At 51.0% G+C, this 17624-nt stretch overlaps 6 protein-coding genes across 6 annotated transcripts; 4 read left to right on the forward strand and 2 right to left on the reverse strand.

The window, feature by feature from the left end:
* Positions 1–2: 2 nt before the first annotated feature.
* Positions 3–2110, reverse strand: N7506_004063 (putative C6 transcription factor; the record flags this gene model as incomplete). Its single annotated transcript, XM_056953358.1, has 3 exons — positions 3–796; positions 849–1821; positions 1886–2110. 3 exons carry the CDS (start codon positions 2108–2110, stop codon positions 3–5), a joined length of 1992 nt encoding a protein of 663 aa, XP_056812247.1.
* Positions 2111–3544: 1434 nt separating this feature from the next.
* On the forward strand, positions 3545–4848 carry N7506_004064 (cytochrome P450; the record flags this gene model as incomplete). The annotated part of the gene is made up of 4 exons (XM_056953359.1): positions 3545–3626; positions 3676–3738; positions 3825–4388; positions 4442–4848. The coding sequence occupies 4 exons, from the start codon at positions 3545–3547 to the stop codon at positions 4846–4848; spliced, it is 1116 nt and encodes a 371-aa protein (XP_056812248.1).
* A 598-nt stretch (positions 4849–5446) lies between these two features.
* eaf1 (MYB and HSA domain protein) lies at positions 5447–9875 on the reverse strand (the record flags this gene model as incomplete). Its single annotated transcript, XM_056953360.1, has 5 exons — positions 5447–6550; positions 6603–6760; positions 6820–9554; positions 9629–9757; positions 9832–9875. The coding sequence occupies 5 exons, from the start codon at positions 9873–9875 to the stop codon at positions 5447–5449; spliced, it is 4170 nt and encodes a 1389-aa protein (XP_056812249.1).
* A 637-nt stretch (positions 9876–10512) lies between these two features.
* On the forward strand, positions 10513–12043 carry N7506_004066 (putative 60S ribosome biogenesis protein Mak11; the record flags this gene model as incomplete). The annotated part of the gene is made up of 2 exons (XM_056953361.1): positions 10513–11427; positions 11480–12043. The coding sequence occupies 2 exons, from the start codon at positions 10513–10515 to the stop codon at positions 12041–12043; spliced, it is 1479 nt and encodes a 492-aa protein (XP_056812250.1).
* A 582-nt stretch (positions 12044–12625) lies between these two features.
* Positions 12626–14696, forward strand: N7506_004067 (translation initiation factor eIF2 subunit gamma; the record flags this gene model as incomplete). Its single annotated transcript, XM_056953362.1, has 8 exons — positions 12626–12893; positions 12997–13018; positions 13074–13299; positions 13369–13379; positions 13462–13492; positions 13585–13617; positions 13688–14610; positions 14666–14696. The coding sequence occupies 8 exons, from the start codon at positions 12626–12628 to the stop codon at positions 14694–14696; spliced, it is 1545 nt and encodes a 514-aa protein (XP_056812251.1).
* A 1070-nt stretch (positions 14697–15766) lies between these two features.
* On the forward strand, positions 15767–17449 carry N7506_004068 (zinc metalloprotease; the record flags this gene model as incomplete). Its single annotated transcript, XM_056953363.1, has 6 exons — positions 15767–15781; positions 15863–16070; positions 16139–16845; positions 16900–17092; positions 17147–17375; positions 17422–17449. The coding sequence occupies 6 exons, from the start codon at positions 15767–15769 to the stop codon at positions 17447–17449; spliced, it is 1380 nt and encodes a 459-aa protein (XP_056812252.1).
* Positions 17450–17624: the final 175 nt, after the last annotated feature.

Genomic DNA, 17624 nt, shown 5'->3' on the forward strand with positions numbered 1-17624 from the left:
GTTCAAAGGGTATAGTATGATGCCATCTCCTCCTGGAACCAATTATAGGAGTAGAAAAGTTGGTCCGCCATCTGTGGATCGATCATCGGGATCGTCCCGCTGCTATCCACGAGTAACACGTCGTCGAGAACGGGGGCCAGTGGGACCGGCGGTGGCGGTGGTGCAGCCAAAGGCAGTGAAGGCTGCGGGGGAATAAGTGTAGGTGGAGGAGGTGGATGGTATTGTGGATGATGTTGCTGTTGTTGTTCGAGCTGATGCTGTTGATACGCCATTTGGCTGAAGACCATTGTACTTTGGTGTCGGAAAGTCTCTGCCAGTCGGTCGACTCCTGGCCGACGCTTGCCAAATTCTTCCAAGAGTACGACGACTGCTTGGATTCCACGGCGCATTGTTTGTTCTTCCGGATGCCATGGTGCTGGCTGGGACTCGCGCAGTGATCTTGCGTTCTGTTCAAGGCACCAAAGAATGGTGATTCCAGCAAAATACAATTGGCTAAGTGTGAGCCATATCCATTTCAACTTGCCAATCGAATAGCTGTCCCAGTAGGACCTGATGACTTGGATGCTGGAGTCACCACAGCTGACGATGCTGGTGATATCTGGTGTCGGGTTTCGAGGGCTGGGGCGGTACATCAGAAGTAATGTGGTGTAATAGAGATAGTCGTAATATGAAGTAGAGTAAAGAAGTGCTGATGGATAAACTGGGGCCGCCATGCGCCATTCATCAACCTCTCGGCGGAATTGGCTGAGGGTGATGACCACTTCCTGGGGTGGTGGTCGTGGGAGACTGCTGTATACTACAAACTGGTGAGTGGTCCGAGATGCAACTTAGACTCTCGACTGACTTACAATATTGGTATATTCGTGAGAAAATTCGCCGCAAGCGAATGACTTGCAGCGGGATAGTCATCCCGCTTGCACCAGGCACTTCAGTTCCATCGTCATTCAGTTCGCGCACAAGGCCCACACTTATGTCGTCGTCGGCAATGCCCAACGGCCGGCCCAAGGTGCTGGCAATGAGACGGTCCAAGTTGTAGAGACTCCAAAAGGCACGCTTCGACATCTCTTCCTCCGCGATGCTAGCATACGGCCGCGCTTTGTGCAGACCGATACTGGTCGCCAGCCTCATTGTCGCGCCGAGCACATGCCAAATGCTGGGCCCAGCAGTGGCAAACATAGTATACAGGGCCAGTCCTAGCAGCGCTCGCACGGCAGGCAAGTCTTCATTCTGCAAGGCCATGGGGAGAGTCTCCTGGCTGGCATTGTAGAACTCCGCTGCCTTGGTCGGATCTGCCGATCCTATCAAAAGCGAAATCGCCATGATAATGTGGTATGAATTGTGTGTTTCCGGCGTCGGAACACCGCCCGTATAGATATGGTGTAGATTACCCATGAACTCCGGACGTGACATAAAGGGGTATTGGTACCCCATGCTGTCGAAGTATTGTCCGGCTAACCGTTCAGCCTCCTCCAGCGACGACAAGCGCATGACCCGCGGCGCGGAAGACGGCCGTGCCACCGACGGTCGTCGATGTTCCAGCTGATCGCGAAAAATCTCCCCAACATTCGGGAGCTCAGCTCCTACACCAGTGGAGGCCTCCGAGGGGCCCGCAGTCACGGAGGAGCCGCTAGCGGTCGGGCTCGACAATGAGGTCGAGGGTCGGGTGCCGCCGGTCGCGATCATGGCGGGAACCTGATACCACCAATCCGGGTCCCCTTCACCATCGACAGGTGTACCGGTCGCCAATTCGGCAACCGACAGACCGGATTTGCGTCGGACGACTTCCTCCAACCACCGGACTCTTTTTTGTAGGTTCTCCAACTGATCGCGGGGGACGGAAGCGCTAGCGACTTGAGGGCCGGGTGGGGGGGATAGTGCAACGCACCCCGGCGCGTGTGCAGGCCGAGCAATTGGGGTATCGAAAGTCACATTTCTTCTTCCTTTTGCGACAGAAGTCGCAGGCTGTCGAGACTCGTTTGCTGCGCGAGGGACTGGCGGCGTCTACGGACTCGGGGTAGGCTGGCGGCCAGGTCGGGGAGGGGGTATAACTGTTGATGGAATCCAAGCGAAACTTGCCCAGCTGGTCGCGGAAGTCCTTATTACCGGTCATGGTGATCCATCACAGCGTCTGACAGAGGAAGTCGAGAAAACCGCATCATGTTGAGTGGAGAGTGCTTAGCCCGGAGTTATTCGCTTACGGGGGCCGATTGCCGATCGCCACTGACGTTGCATCCTGCGCTCAACTCTTTTATACTTTACTTCAAGCTCTGCACTGTACCAAGTGGTATATTAGCCTCTATTCTCACTTATTTAGTCACCTTCAAAATAGTGGTGATCTGCAATTCCCACATGGCACAGCCACAACGTAGGATGAGCATATTTTCCCATTGGGCAAGCCTTTTAGACCCCTGAATATCAGATCCCCAGATTCTGCGGCCAAGAATCCTCCAGTGACACAACTGCGCATTTGTTTCAATTGGCCCCATGAGACCCTAGTGGATCGATCGGCAATACCTATGAGTAAAATGTTTAATTCTATCTTTGTAACTTCTACATTACACATTGGGTATTGCGACTCTTTCGCTGGGGGTTTTGTCTGGAGACACCATACTCCCGGTACCGACTCGGAGAGCTGTAGTGGAAACTGAGGGGACAGGTGACAAGCTACTCCGTATTTTCTCACCACTTTTGAATATAATTGGATGTCCGAGAGTCACCGTGACACCGATTTCCTATTTGGGAAGTGCTAATAAACTTCATGTGGGTACTTGCAGCATATTCAACTTGATTGCATTAGGGACTATCATATTTGCTTATATCTCTGGACATGCTCAATTCTATAGATGTATAATTTAATACAAGTGCATTCATCTCTTTGCCCAGGTGGGCCTGAGAAAGCCTCCAGCTGTGTATGCATCATGACTCATCCTGATTCATGCCCGCGGCGGGCTCATAGAACCAGCCCTAATATGTACTTAAATCCAATCCCAACTCGCCTTACAATGGCTGTCTACATTACAAGATATCTAAACATCCCACTGGATATATGTCACAATGGCTTATTTTAGTGTGAGCCCTGTTGGCTCTTCCGAAAACTTATGTTTTGGCTTGATTTCGACACTCCTTTTGAGTATCTTGGTATTTCTCTCATGGCGCCAAACGAGAAGACCTACGTTCCCAACTATCAATTCCTATGCCTATGACTTCACTCTGAAGCGGGCTCACGCAGACTTCATTTCAAATGCCAGGAACCTCATCCGAGAAGGAGTACAGAAGGTATGCACCCTTGAAATACACATACCGCCATCATCGGAACCAATGTCTGATATTTACTTCCAATGCTCTTAGTTTGACGGGCCTTTCCGCATTATTACGACTCTTGGATCTCGAATTATTCTTCCGGCCTCTTATATCAATTGGTTGAATAGTTGTCCAGACTTGGGCCATCAGGAACTGGTTCACGATGTAGGTCCAACAGCTTTGCTTGATTATCCTCTTGAATTTGACCATTGTCAAATAGGAATATTTTGCAGCCTATCCCGGAATGGAAGGGCAGAAGGTGGTGACCGACCCTCGGAAGATTCTGATCAATGTCACAAAGACAAAGTTGAATAATCAAACTGGCCGTAAGTGAATGTCTCGAATCTGATCGAAGTCAAACTGATGATTTCTTAGAAGTCAAATTACTACACGAACACATCACGGAGGCTCTGGCAGAAGTGTGGGAAAATGATGAGAGTAGGTCGAGTCTCCTTACCAATCCTAGGATCACCCGTTGACAGACCCCGTAGGTTGGCATACCATTGACTGGTCTGACAACGCAGTCCGGTTCATTGGACGCATGTCTTCGTCCGTGTTCGTGGGACCTGAACTGGCTCGCAGCCCTGAATGGCAAGAACTAACACTGGCCTCAACGCTGAACACCTTCATGGGTGTTCGATCCCTTCGTGCTTGGCCATCCTTTCTCCGTCCGTTGGTACACTGGTTTCTACCAGAACTTCGGGTATGTCGTGAGCAGATGCGCCGTGCACGTCTCATTCTGCAGCCCATTTTCGATAATAGGGCCAATGAGAAAGACACGTGTAAGACTGGACAACACGCCAAACATGAAGACACCATCCAATGGATGGAGGATGTTGCAGCAGGACGCCCTTACGATGCCGTCGCGGCTCAAATCGCATTTGCCATAAGTGCTATGCATACAACCTCCGACTTGCTCAAGCAAGCTCTTTTAGACATTTGCATGCATCCAGAAATAATTCCCGCCCTGCGAGAGGAAGCAACGCAGGCAATCAGAGAGAGTGGATGGTCAACTGCGGGCGTTTTCAAGATGCAACTTTTGGACAGCGCGATAAAGGAGACGCAGCGGCTGAAGCCTGGCTCTTTGGGTATGCGACAGCCCTTCCATCCTTCGCTGTGAATACTAATCATTATTTCTCAGTGAACCTCGAGCGAAAGGCTCTGAGAGACGTGGTCTTGCCAAATGGGATGGTCATCCCTCGTGGAACCAACATCGCTATCGACTCATCTATGATGTGGGATGCTGAAATCTATCCAGATCCGTTAACATATGATCCATATCGCTTTCTTCGCCTACGCGAGTCTGGAAATTCTGCGATAGCTCTCGCATCCACCAGTCCAGAGCATATCGCTTTTGGTATCGGGAAGCCAATTTGCCCTGGTAGGTTCTTCGCCAGTAATGAGATCAAGATCGCTCTGGCAAAGATCCTGCTATCATATGATGTGAGACTTGCTGGAAAGGTGAGGCCTAAGGTTCTGGAATTGGGCTTTGAAATGCTCAGTGACCCAGAGGCTAGACTTGAAGTCAGGAAACGGTCCTTATCATGAACAAGTTTGCATGAATACCATATGGTATTGGAACAATGAACAATGTCCCCGTCCGGGGCAAACAGAATTGACTTTATTCACAATTAAACTTGGTGGTAATGAAGTCCTGCAGTATGTGACTTTGCTAGGAGATATCGAGCCTTGGCTAATCTCAGTCCAAGACATCCAACCTTTCCGTACAATCGCCTAGCGACGTGGAGGCTACTACTGTACAAGCACAACCTGAGTCTAGTCATAATTTTACTAATCTAAGTAAACGATACAGCAGGAAAGAGCAGGCGCAAAACTAATCATACAATTCATATCAATTCCTAAAGTCCATCCGTCCCAAAATTTTCGCCCATTCCCATTGAATAATACAAACCCAGGCCCGGTAAATCAGAGTCGCACTGGTAAAAAAAGAGCCAGTGCAGATCGAGTTCAGAGTACATCGACGATTCAAAAACAAGAAAACACGAGAGGTGGAAGGGGGTAGTGTGCGCCATCCGAGTCGACGGAGAAAGAACGGGTAAAATAAATCAGCGTAAAGGGGTGTGTAAGTATGTACAGACGAAAGTAAAGAGGTGAGGTATAAGCGGGATGTAGACGGGATGGGCACTTAGGTCGCGGTTTGGGCTGCCGCAGCGTGCGGGCTCTTGCTTGAGCCTTGGACAGGTCCAGCTTGAGCACTTCCGCTGCGCTGGTTTTGGGTAGTGGCGCTCCGGCTGGGCTGGTTCACTGCTCCGTTCATGGCAGGCGAGCTGGTTGGACCAACGCGGTTTTGCTGGGGTTGAGGAACACGCATCATAGGCGAGAACCCTTGGTTTTGCGGAATTTGCACTCCTGAGCCGCCGTTCGTCATGTTTGGCGCCGACGGGGTCTGGAAGTTCGTATCATGCGGAACTTGGTAATTGTTCTGCACCGCACCCGCGTTGATGCTACCGGCAGCAGCATTTATGGCGGCTTGTTGGGATAAGCGCTGTTGCTGTTGCTGTTGCTGATACTGGTTGAGACGTTCGGTGGCCATCTTTGTTACCTGCTCAGGTGGTAAGGTTGGGTTGTTGCGCTGGATTTGGCTTTGCAGGGTGCTGATCTGTGGCACAACTCCGCTAGACAGGGGGTTGGGCTGTCCCATACGCGGGGATGGAACAGATACTCCTTGCGGTGTGTTACCCGGGAACGAAGGACTCTGCATTCCTCCTTGGTTCTGCATAGCAGCCATCATAGCAGCGTTGTTGGGCGTGCCATTGACATTGGACATGTTCATGTTTGGTGATCCTTGTTGCCCAAATTGCTGGTTATGGAATTGTTGCTGGCCTTGCTGGGGATGAGGCTGCCCTTGTCGGGACTGGAGGAGGCGCTGCTGCTCCTGCAATCGATTGGCTTCTCGAATCACACGTGTATTGTCGGGCGAGGTCTGTATTGGCAGTCCAGGTCTGGACCCCGGGTTTTGCTGCATCTGACCCTGTGGCATCATCTTCATAGGAATATTGTTGGGAATCTGGCCATTGGGCTGATTACCTCCAGGCATATTCTGCATGGGAAGAGGGCGGCCTTGGTTTACGTTTGCTCCAGCGGATAAACCATTTGCCATGCCATTCGGGGTACCGCCTGGAAGACCGGGGTTGGATGTAGGGGGCAGATTGGCATTGGTGCGTCCAGGCGCGTTCATCATCGGTTGCTGGTTGGGCGCTTGGCCGGAACGTTGAGCCTGAAGACTAGCCTTGACGAGAAGTTAGTCGAAGGGCCGATGTTAGACATGCCGTTAGACTCACTCTTTGCTGCGCAATCATTTGCTGTCGGTATTGCTCCTGTCGCTCTTGCAGCTTCATTTCTCGGTCATATTTCAACCGGCTGAACTCGGCAGGTGATGAGATTGGGGGCTTGGGTTGATTGGCCTCATTGGCTTTGCGCAACGAAGCGAGATGCGAAGCTAGGAAAGAATTTGAATGTTAGCAGAATTCCACATTTGAAACTGTTCTCAAAACATACCATGCTGCTGTTTTTGAAGCATAGTCTCTCTCTTCTTGGCCAGCTTCCGCATGGCGTCAAGCAGAGCAAGATGCTTAGAAGACCGTCGTCGGTCAACCCGAAGAGGCTGGGTTGTCCTACGACGCACAGGTGGCTGAGGTTGAGCACTGGCACCTTGCTGTTGCTGCTGTTGTTGCTGCTGTTGCTGGGCAGCCTGCTGCTGTGCCAACACAGTACGCTGGGCAGTCTCGAGTCTCTGGTGATAAGCCCGGAAGTACTGAGTCTTGGACATGTCAGCAGGAAGACCTTCGAGGCCAACCCATCTCTCGAAACATTCCCAAGGGGTACGTCTTTCGGCACCTGAGGTGAACAGTGACGACGGCGTCAGACAGCTAGATATGAGAGACCAGTTGTATGAGTAATCCTTGACCAAGCGGCGCAGCTCGTCATCCTCTGCATAAGTCCACTGTGAGGATGAACGCGATTCGAAGAAGCCGATAGAGGGCATGGGGTATTCGGTTGGAGGACGGAATGAATGTCCTGGGTGGATTCTATCTCGGATAGTTTTATTCTCCGGTCGGAAGAGTGCAACATTGGTCTGCTCAGGTGCCAACTCGGTGATCCGGTGATCAGTTTCATTGCCATACTGAGAGAAGTCGTATCGGCTCCGCTTGCGTGGCGGTTCTTTGTCATGGAAACAAATCTTGGCGGATGCGAATTTGGAAACCGGCAAGAGGTCAGTCTTCCAGGCTGAGTCGGGCTGGAGCTTGAAGGCGGGTAAGTTTGTTCCCGGAGCGATCTGGAGTGGTCCGTATATGGGCAATTCGTCCAACAGCTTTTCGGCAGCAGGAGTCATGTCAACGGAGAAGTTGAACTCATCAGATCCTAAGGAGAATATAGCGGCCGGCGCAACGGTGTCGTGAAGCTCATGTCGAGGCTCATCATTAAAGCCATCGCTGACCGATTCTTCTTCGGCGGAGGGAACCAGATCTGGGGTGGGGTGAGAGCCACCACCGAATGCCTCATCGCCAGCGTCCTCCAATGGTGAGCTTGGAACAGCCTTGGGGGCGTCCTCGATCGAAATCGGACTTGGCACCTTGGCTTGAACACGAAGTAAACTCCGGTGCTCCTCATCGCTGTGCACGTACTCGGCACACCAGTCGGCGCAGCTCTTGGCGGCAGCAATCTTCCACTTTCGCTCCTCTCTGAAATCCGTTCGCATCCATTTTGCGTGATCCATAACCACATCCCAATGCGTGCCTTGGCGTTGAGGCTCAACAGAGCGTTTCAATTGCCGCAGTGGCCATCGATTGGCGTTCTGGAGAGCATAGATGCGCCGCAAGGTGCGGACATCCATTTGCTCCTGGTACTCAAGCAGATGGTTGCCAGTGCTCAATGTTTTGTGCGCGGAGACTAACAATGTGTTCAGGTTTGTTCCTCGAGGAGGTGCGTAGGCTCGATTCAGGAACAATTTGAAAAGATAATCCTGCTCCTCATTAAGCTTCGCAACCGCATCCAGGTCTCTGTTCGTTAAGTCCATGGGGTCGGGTTTATCTTGCTGCAAATTTGGCTGTTTCGGGAACACCACCGTTGAAAGGCGGCTTCTCTCCTTCTCTCGCTCCTTGCGGTCCTTGAAGCGCATCCTGGCAACTGAGTCAGGGGTGCCTTGTTCAGACGGTGTAGTAGGGTGAGTTTTGTCATAGCTCCGGGGGGTTTCACCGAGAATTTCTGAAACCGACTTGTGGCGGAGGGCTCCTGATGAAACTCGAGTGGTCATACGCTCCGGTTGAGTTGATCCAGGTTGCGTAGGTGGAATCGAGACCGATTTCTTGATCGGAGTTTCGACGGTAGAGTCCTCGGTGGCTTCCATGGGTGCGGTCGGTGACAGTGATTCTCCAACTGCCGATTTGACTCCAGGTTGCGCTGCGTCCTCGGAATTGTCTGGGACAGGCTCCTCGTCGATGTCCATTCGGTCTGTGGTATCCTCCCGGTCCACGCCCTTTTCGGCTTCCTTGGACAGCATGTCACTCACACCATTAGTAGTTTTGTTGTGTGTTGACTGAGCGTCTTCGAGACGCAGCTGCTCATCCGGGGTCGAGGGAACCACAGTCGATCGCCCATTAGTAGGTCGGGCATTCTTGAGTGTCAAACGGTCGATTGTCCCGGTCTCCTCGGTCACTTCCTCGGCGGGGCTGGTGTCGGGGGATGCAGCGACTGGTACGGGTGTGTTATTATTGTATGGGTCGATTGATGAGGCGGGAGATGGTGGGTGCTCGTGAGAAGATCCTAATGTGAGAGAGGGACGGGTATCTTGTTTCTTTCGAGGGAGGGAATCGGAGGGAATGTCCAATGAGGTTGCACCAGTGACTGCCTTCGATGCGCGAGAGCGAACTGTCTCGGTTCCATCGCGGTCATTGGTCTCCAATGGAGGTGCTGGCACGGATGCGCCGGCACTCTGATCGGTGTGAGAAGGAGATTCTGCGACAGCTGATGCCTCTGCCACATTCTGAGTCTTGGGGCTGGTCAGCACCGAAGATTCAAGTAGTCCGGTCGCGTCGGCAGGGGTGGGGAGATTGGGTGTTATTTCGCCCGATTGCGTGAGAGTAGGTGTTATGCGCTGTTGAAGCTCATTTGTATGCAGGCCTTCGGTCGGTGAAGCGAAATCTGCCTTCGAAATTGCCGGGTCGTTGCTATCTGGTAACCGCGCGCGTGCGTGGATCGGTGGTGGAAGCGTAGCTTCATTGAAATAATGACCTCTGGGGCAATGATAAGCATTTCAATTGTGATAATGATTATGTCCAGTAGCATGTAAAGGGGTTCATGAACTTACTTGGACAGATCGTTGGCGTCGAGGAAGGCTTGTTCGTGTTGGGGGTACTGAGGGTCCTCGGTCGCGGCAAACCCGACCGTGGCTAGATACAATGCGCTGAGCTTGCGCTTTCTGCGCGACAAACAAGTTCTGCAAAAATTAGCCAAAATTCACCCCAAACCGATCTCCACCAAATGGCACATCGCGGACAATTTAACACTTACGCGATCTCATCATTTTTAGATCGAAGAAGCTCGTCGCGGAGCATGGAGTCTAACTTCGGAACGCAGCATCCGATTAACGCGGGAACAAGGGGGAAACGATTGAGCGAGGTCATCCAGATGGAAAAAATCGCTCGAACAAGATGGAAAAGATGGGTGGAGGGTGGGAGATGATGGAAAGCAGGATCTTTTCGAAGGGGTTGAAAATGAGGTTACGTTACGAAAAAAATGTTTGGGAAAATGAGTGCGGGAAGTGGTTTAGGTACACCCAAGTACTTGCTCCTTCTAGCAACAATACACGGCTTGGCCAGGTATCTGGTACTTGCGAGTCTCTTTGATCCCTCCACAAAAGAAAGAGAAGAAGGTCTACTATGCTACGATAGTTTCTGTGTTTAATGAGCCTTATGAGTCTCTGGACGCCAGTGGTGGTCTTCATCAACTGGTAACATCAGCACGGTAAAATGCGTAATGAGGCATTCCTCCGCTTGCGGTGAAGGTATTTTCGGCCTGAGGCAGAAGGACAGGACCCTAAGGCTCTAAGGCTCTAAGGCCTCAAGGCCTCAAGGCTCCAAGGCATTTATCAAACTTATCGCCGCCCGATAAACCCCCGGCAGAAAATCAAGAAAAAAGTTGTCCGCCCGGTCAAGCTTTCAACTTCTAGACAACATCACGAGACTCGCAATAATGGTGAAGCGCAAGAGAACCGATGCTCCCAAGGAGGAAAAGACTGCTGGAAGCCCTCCCAAGTCTACCAAGTCCGCCCCCACTCCAACCGAAACCACTGATGCAGCTCTCACGGTCCAAGTGATCACCGGTTCTTATGAGCGCGTGCTTCACGGCTTCACGGCCGGTATTCCAGCGTCCCATCTCAAAGCAAAGACCGATGACGAACTGCCAAATATCCAATGCGCCGACACTTTCCTGTTCGAGGCCCATGGCTCCGCAATTCGCTGCCTGGCACTGTCGCCACTACCCAAGTCCACCGACTCTACCGATGCCCAAACGGTGATGCTCGCTAGTGGCAGTACCGATGAGCGCATCAACCTGTACTCTATCTCTGCCGCACCGCCAGCTGTCAATGAGGAATACCCTTCTGTGCCGACGTTCGCCGGAAACAAGATTCTCGAAAACCCCCGGAACCGTGAGCTTGGAGCATTGCTGCACCACACTGCCAGCATCACCTCCCTGAGCTTCCCATCACGCAGCAAGCTTCTTGCCGCCGGTGAGGACAACACCATCTCCGTCTCCAAGACCCGTGACTGGACTGTCGTATCATCTATCAAAGCACCAAACCCCAAGGTCCAAGGACGGCCAAGTGGTGACACAGCACCCCCGGGTGCTGCTCCATCCGGAGTCAATCACTTCGCGGTGCATCCCAGTATGAAGCTGATGCTGAGCATTGGACGAGGAGAGAAGTGCATGAGATTGTGGAACCTGGTGACCGGAAGGAAGGCCGGTGTGTTGAACTTCACCAGAGAAGTGCTACAGGGTGTCAAGGAATCACGATGGAGCACCGGAGAGGGCCGACGCATCGCTTGGGACTCTGAAGGAGAGGAATTTGCGGTTGCTTTCGAATGGGGTGCAGTCGTCTTTGGTATTGTAAGTCATCTGCTTTGGTGGACTCATCTTTCGCATGCTAACTGCTACTTAGGACTCGGTTCCACGGTGCAGACTGATCCCTGGACCTAGAAGTAAGCTCCATCAAATGAAGTACGTCTCTCTGCCCGTGAAGGGTGGCGAGAAGGAAGATTTCCTGGCCGTTTCCACCGAGGATGGCAGAGTTATCTTCTACTCAACTAAGGAACTGAAAACTGATGAAGAGGACACTGATTGCTCTATTCCTCATGCCACCCCTGTTGCTCAGCTTGGCGGAAAGCAGGCTGGGTTCCCGGGCCGCATCAAGGATTTCGAACTCCTGAGTCTCGAAGGCCAAGCCAAGGAGTACCACAACGACGTCTTGTTTGTTACCGGCAATAGTGATGGCGTTGTACGTGTGTGGAAGGTCAGTGGTAAGGATGTCTCTTCCGCAAAGAAAGACAAGGAGACTACCCAGATCGGAAGGCTCCTGACTACCGCTGAGACTGGCAACCGCATCACCTGTCTGGCTGCCTTTGTCATGCTGCCTGCCGAAGATCCATCTACACTGATTGACTCAGGAAACGAGGATTCGGAAGACGACGAAGCGGAGTCATCTAGTGATAGCGACGATGAGTAGATTCATGTCAATGTCAACTGTTATACCCTATACTGTCAACAAATCAAATGGCAAGCAATGTATCATGAGTATGAGAAGGTGTTGCTCAAAAAAAAAATATACAACTCAATTTACAGGAATGGCTTTTCTCAAAGTAGATCACGAGGTTTATAGACTCAGTATCTCAAAATAGAAAAATGGGGTGAGTTTCAAGATTCTATACTGCGTACAGATGTTCATTGTTCATCTTGTCAGGGATTTTCTTAGACATGGATCCTTAGAATGACTCACCCACAATAACTTCAGCCCGATGAACAGCGTCCAAAACTCGATTAAATGTTCAGTTCTACCATTGTAATTGAGATCAATAGCCCAATAGCCCAAATTTACATGAGCTGGTGAAAGAATTGTAGAGTTGCCATCTAGACACCGCCCGGCTTCCACTGCACACAATCCCCCCACCTACATTCTTTCATTATCATATCGCCCGCAGGAAGCAATTTTCACCCGACCTTCCACCCTCCACCTTTTTCCCCCAGCTCCCAACCTTTGACTTCCGATCTACGCAGTCGATCGCGAGTCGAATTTTCTGATCTCGCAAATATGGCTTCCAACGGCGATTTCTCCGACGAGGGATCCCAGCCCGGCTCGCCTTTGCTCGATGCCCACAACGCACGCGGTGAGGTCGACGATCAGGAGCCTCTTGAGGAGGAGAAGCCTGTCAAGTCCGCCATGAAGAAGGCCGCTCCTCCCGCTCCTCAACCGCAGCGCCCATTCCTTCCCGAACAGCCTAACCCGGAAACCCTCGATCTGTCGAAATTGACGCCTCTCACGCCCGAGATTATCGCCAGACAAGCAACCCAGAACATTGGTATGTGAACACTCGCTGGAACAGTTTGCGCTCGAAACCGCGTACTCTTTTTTGGATTTTTCTCGTTCTCTCCGAGTCACAGATTCACTAACGACATCATTAGGCACAATCGGACATGTCGCTCAGTTAGACACCCTCCATCTTCCTTGCCTTCCTACAACCGTACTAATGAATCTTTAGCGGCAAATCCACTGTGGTTAAGGCCATCTCTGAGGTGCAGACCGTTCGTTTCAAGAACGAACTCGAGCGTAACATTACCATCAAGCTTGGTTACGCCAACGCGAAGATCTACAAGTGTGACAGCCCCGCTTGCCCTCGGCCTACATGCTACAAGAGTTTCAAGAGTGAGAAGGAGATTGACCCTCCTTGCGAGCGCGAAGGATGTGAAGGCCGTTACCGTTTGCTGGTGTGTATCCCTCTCCCCTGGTATAGATATTCATGGTTTCGTATGATCATAGGCTAACCTCTGATATAGCGCCACCTCAGGTATCAAAATTCCCACCCCCGCCGATTTCTAGAAGCGGGCTCTTTTTCTCTGCTCACAAACTAATACATGCCATCAATATAGTTTCGTCGATTGCCCCGGTCACGATATTCTCGTGAGTACACACCTCCGTACCCTAGAGGCTTCAATGTCTCCAGGGGTATCTCGGTTTCTATATAAGCACCAGTGTTAACCAACTTCGCGCAGATGAGTACTATGCTTTCAGGAGCCGCGGTCATGGTGAGTTTGAATCTGAACCTGAAATTATAAACCACTGAGATTTCGGGCAAACAAAACTGACTGTCTTCAGGATGCCGCTCTTCTTCTGATTGCCGGAAACGAAACTTGCCCTCAACCCCAGACTTCTGAGCATTTGGCCGCTATTGAGATCATGAAGCTCAGCCATATCGTTATTCTCCAAAACAAGGTCGATCTTATGCGTGAAGATAACGCCCTCGAGCACTACCAGTCTATTCTCAAGTTCATCCGTGGTACCGTCGCCGATGGATCGCCCGTCATCCCCATCTCCGCCCAGTTGAAGTACAACATCGACGCTGTCAATGAGGCTCTCGTCCACACCATCCCCATTCCTCCCCGCAACTTCGAGGCCACTCCTCACATGATGATCATTCGTTCATTCGATGTGAACAAGCCCGGTGCCGAAATTGATGAGCTCAAGGGTGGTGTTGCTGGTGGATCTATCCTGACTGGTGTCGTGAAGCTGAACGATGAGATTGAGATCCGTCCCGGTCTTGTCACCAAGGACGAGCAGGGCAAGATCCAGTGCCGTCCCATTTTCTCCCGTATCGTTTCACTGTTTGCTGAGCACAATGACCTCAAGTTCGCCGTTCCCGGTGGTCTCATTGGTGTTGGTACCCGTGTCGACCCTACCCTTTGCCGTGCCGATCGTCTCGTCGGTTTCGTCCTCGGTCACCGTGGCCGCCTCCCTGCCATCTACACTGAGATCGAGGTCAACTACTTCCTTCTCCGTCGTCTGCTCGGTGTCAAGACCGCCGATGGCAAGCAGGCCAAGGTTGCCAAGCTTGCTAAGAACGAAGTTCTTATGGTTAACATCGGTTCCACTGCTACTGGTGCCAAGGTTCTCGGTGTCAAGGCTGATGCCGCTAAGCTCAGTCTGACCAGCCCGGCTTGTACGGAGGTCGGCGAGAAGATTGCCATCTCTCGCAGAATTGAGAAGCACTGGCGTCTCATTGGATGGGCCAACATTGTCGCGTGAGTACCAGACTCGAGTAGTACATTTGATGACCAATGCTGACACCTTTTACAGTGGTAACACCCTCGAGCCCGTGCAGCAGTAAAGCACTGTTTTCAACGATGTCCCCGTTCGACATGGGGAGGTTTGGGACTGAGATGTGCTACGGGAAATCTGCACATAATCAATGCTATAAACCCGAGCTGTGTTTCAGCCCACCGACCCTCGAACACGAATCTTGCGATCTTTGATTGCAGAAAAGTTTATGGTCATAACGAGTCGGAAAATTAAAAGGCATGCTTTCAACTGATTCCCCTGGCTAGATAGAGAAGATGGGAGAGATATGCACATCCTGCATTGTCGCCACCCTAACCCCCCTGCTTCATACGCGGTACTGTGTGGACAGAGCGGTCTTGGGGATGGACGCTGAGCAGGGTGTGCAGTCGGCGAATAGGAGATGTGTTTATTTTTTTCTTTCGTGAGAGAGAGAGTTGTTTCCAAGTGGGTTCCTTGTTTACCTGGGCATTGCTCATATCCTCTGTCTGCATTGGACCCTATGTAGATGGGCCTATATAGTAGGTTTGTGGAGGTTACAATTTAACAGCTTGTGCTTTGCATTGTTAAAATATTTCTTTACGCCGATCATTGTTACTTTCAAATTTACTCGTCAACCCCATGAATATATTTTGACATTCCGATTGTTGACTCCATGGCGTAGTACGAATATCTTCCAAGTTTCCAAGGTTATTCATAGAAATTCTAAATAGGAGTCGAAAACTGCTACTCAGAGACCTACTGTCTCATTGTCCAGATGCCTACCCTCTGGACCTCTGGACTCAAGTCCTGGAGTACCCCCGTGGGCATATCTCATCTAAGTTGGACGCCCAATGACATCACCAAGGTTGTTTACAGATGTACCTGAGTACTCCGTGCTCGAGCAATAAACAATAGAGATCTTGACTCAAAAACTTGAAACACTTTGCAACTTCATTGCAAGTGTCAGAAAATAGGAACTCCTCATGGTGTGACGAAATACGGAGATTGATGTTGTGTTTGAAAGGTCGTGCACTGTACGGAGTACCTGGACATACCGAATCTGACTAAGGGCGATGATAACACCTGGACCAAGTGGCATCTGTCTCTTCCACCCTTCCGCCTAGTTGCGCAACTTCAATCATGTATATCCTTGAGGTAAGTATTGGCTTGTTCAATCCAGCTCTCTTGCTCGACTAGAATGCTTTCTGTCGCGAACACGTTACTAACAATTAACAGCAACTGGCGCGTCTGCTCGACCGCCCGCTCTTCCCTTGGAAGAACGTGCTTGTTGGCTTTTCGCTGGGCCAATTTGTCCTCGAAGGTTTCCTCTCGCTTCGTCAATACAAGTTTCTGCAACGGACAACCCCCCTAAGGTTCTCGAAGGGGAGGTCACTCAAAAGGTTTACGATCAAAGTCAGGTATGAACTAGATGGAATGACGGATGGTACGCGCATACTCATTCAAATCTACAGGCATACGGTCGCGCAAAGGCCAAGTTCGGTTTTATCTCAGGTCTCTACGGTCAAATCCAAAATCTCGCTTTCATCTACGGTGATGTCCTCCCCAAGATTTGGGGTCTGAGTGGTCTGGTGCTCGCGCGGTACCTGCCCGGTCGGTTCCAGGGTGAAATCTGTCAGACATTGGTATTCTTCTTCGGTTTCAACATTCTAAGCACTATCCTCTCGCTGCCTGTCTCGTACTACAACACCTTTGTCCTCGAGGAGAAGTTTGGCTTCAACAAGCAGACCCTCAAGCTTTGGATCACGGACATGCTCAAGGGACAGATGCTCGGAGTTGTTCTTGGTGCTCCCATCATCAGCGCTGTGCTCAAGATTGTGCAGAAGTTTGATAACTCGTTCTTCTACTACTTGTGGCTCTTCGGTGTCTTCCTTCAGGTCTTTGCTATCACCATTTACCCTATTGTGATTCTACCTCTGTTCAACAAGCTCTCGCCCCTCGAGCCTGGCGCACTGAAGACCGGTGTTGAGAACCTGGCTAAGAAGCTTAACTTCCCTCTCCAGGAGCTGCACGTCATCGACGGCAGCAAGCGCAGTGCCCACAGCAATGCCTACTTCTACGGTCTGCCATGGAAGAAGCACATTGTCATCTATGATACCCTAATTGAGAAGACTGAGCCTGAGGAGGTTGTTGCTGTGCTCGGTCACGAGCTCGGCCACTGGAGCTTGAGCCACACCACCAAACTGTTTGGTATTGCTCAGGTATGTACTCAGCAGCTTGGACACCTGAAATCTGGCTAACCATGTTTGCTTTAGTTCCACATGTTCTACATCTTCGCCCTGTTCTCTGTCTTCGTCAACAACAAGTCCTTGTACCAGTCCTTTGGTTTCATCAAGGAGCAGCCCATTATGATTGGATTCTTGCTCTTCTCTGACGCGCTCGCTCCTATGGATGCTGTCGTCAAGTTGCTCATGAACATTCTCAGCCGGAAGTTCGAGTTCCAGGCCGGTATGTCTTGCCATATGACATGAAACCCTCTCAAATACTCACAATGTACTCCAGATGAATTCGCCCAGAACCTAGGCTACTCTGACAAGCTTGCCTCCTCACTCTTGAAGCTCCAGATCCAGAACCTGAGTACCATGGACGCTGATCCCCTCTATGCTAGCTACCACTACTCGCACCCCATTCTCACTGAGCGTCTTGCCGCGCTTGGCTGGAAGGGCGGCAAAGTCACTAGCAGCAAGGAAGAGGATAGCGAGAAGCCTGTCAAGGCTGCGGACCGCGAGTTGTAGGTCTAACGCATGTGGCAATTTCGTTCCATTACGTTAAAACAGTGTTCTTCTGTCGGTCAAGCTGAAGTAATTCTACAACAGTATCAAAGCTGGAAAATTTCAATATGCATGGATTGGATTGATCCAATCTATCTCAACTCTAAATGACATTTTTTGTGCAGCCAAATGCGAGTACATTCAAACATCCAAAATAAACCGGTCCAAGGCAGAGCAATAGACAAAATAAATGAGAACTCCGGCCCAAT

Source organism: Penicillium brevicompactum, assembly GCF_028827555.1.
Source record: "Penicillium brevicompactum strain IBT 35665 chromosome Unknown utg000003l_segment0_segment0, whole genome shotgun sequence".
NCBI classification, from domain to species: Eukaryota; Fungi; Ascomycota; class Eurotiomycetes; order Eurotiales; family Aspergillaceae; genus Penicillium; species Penicillium brevicompactum.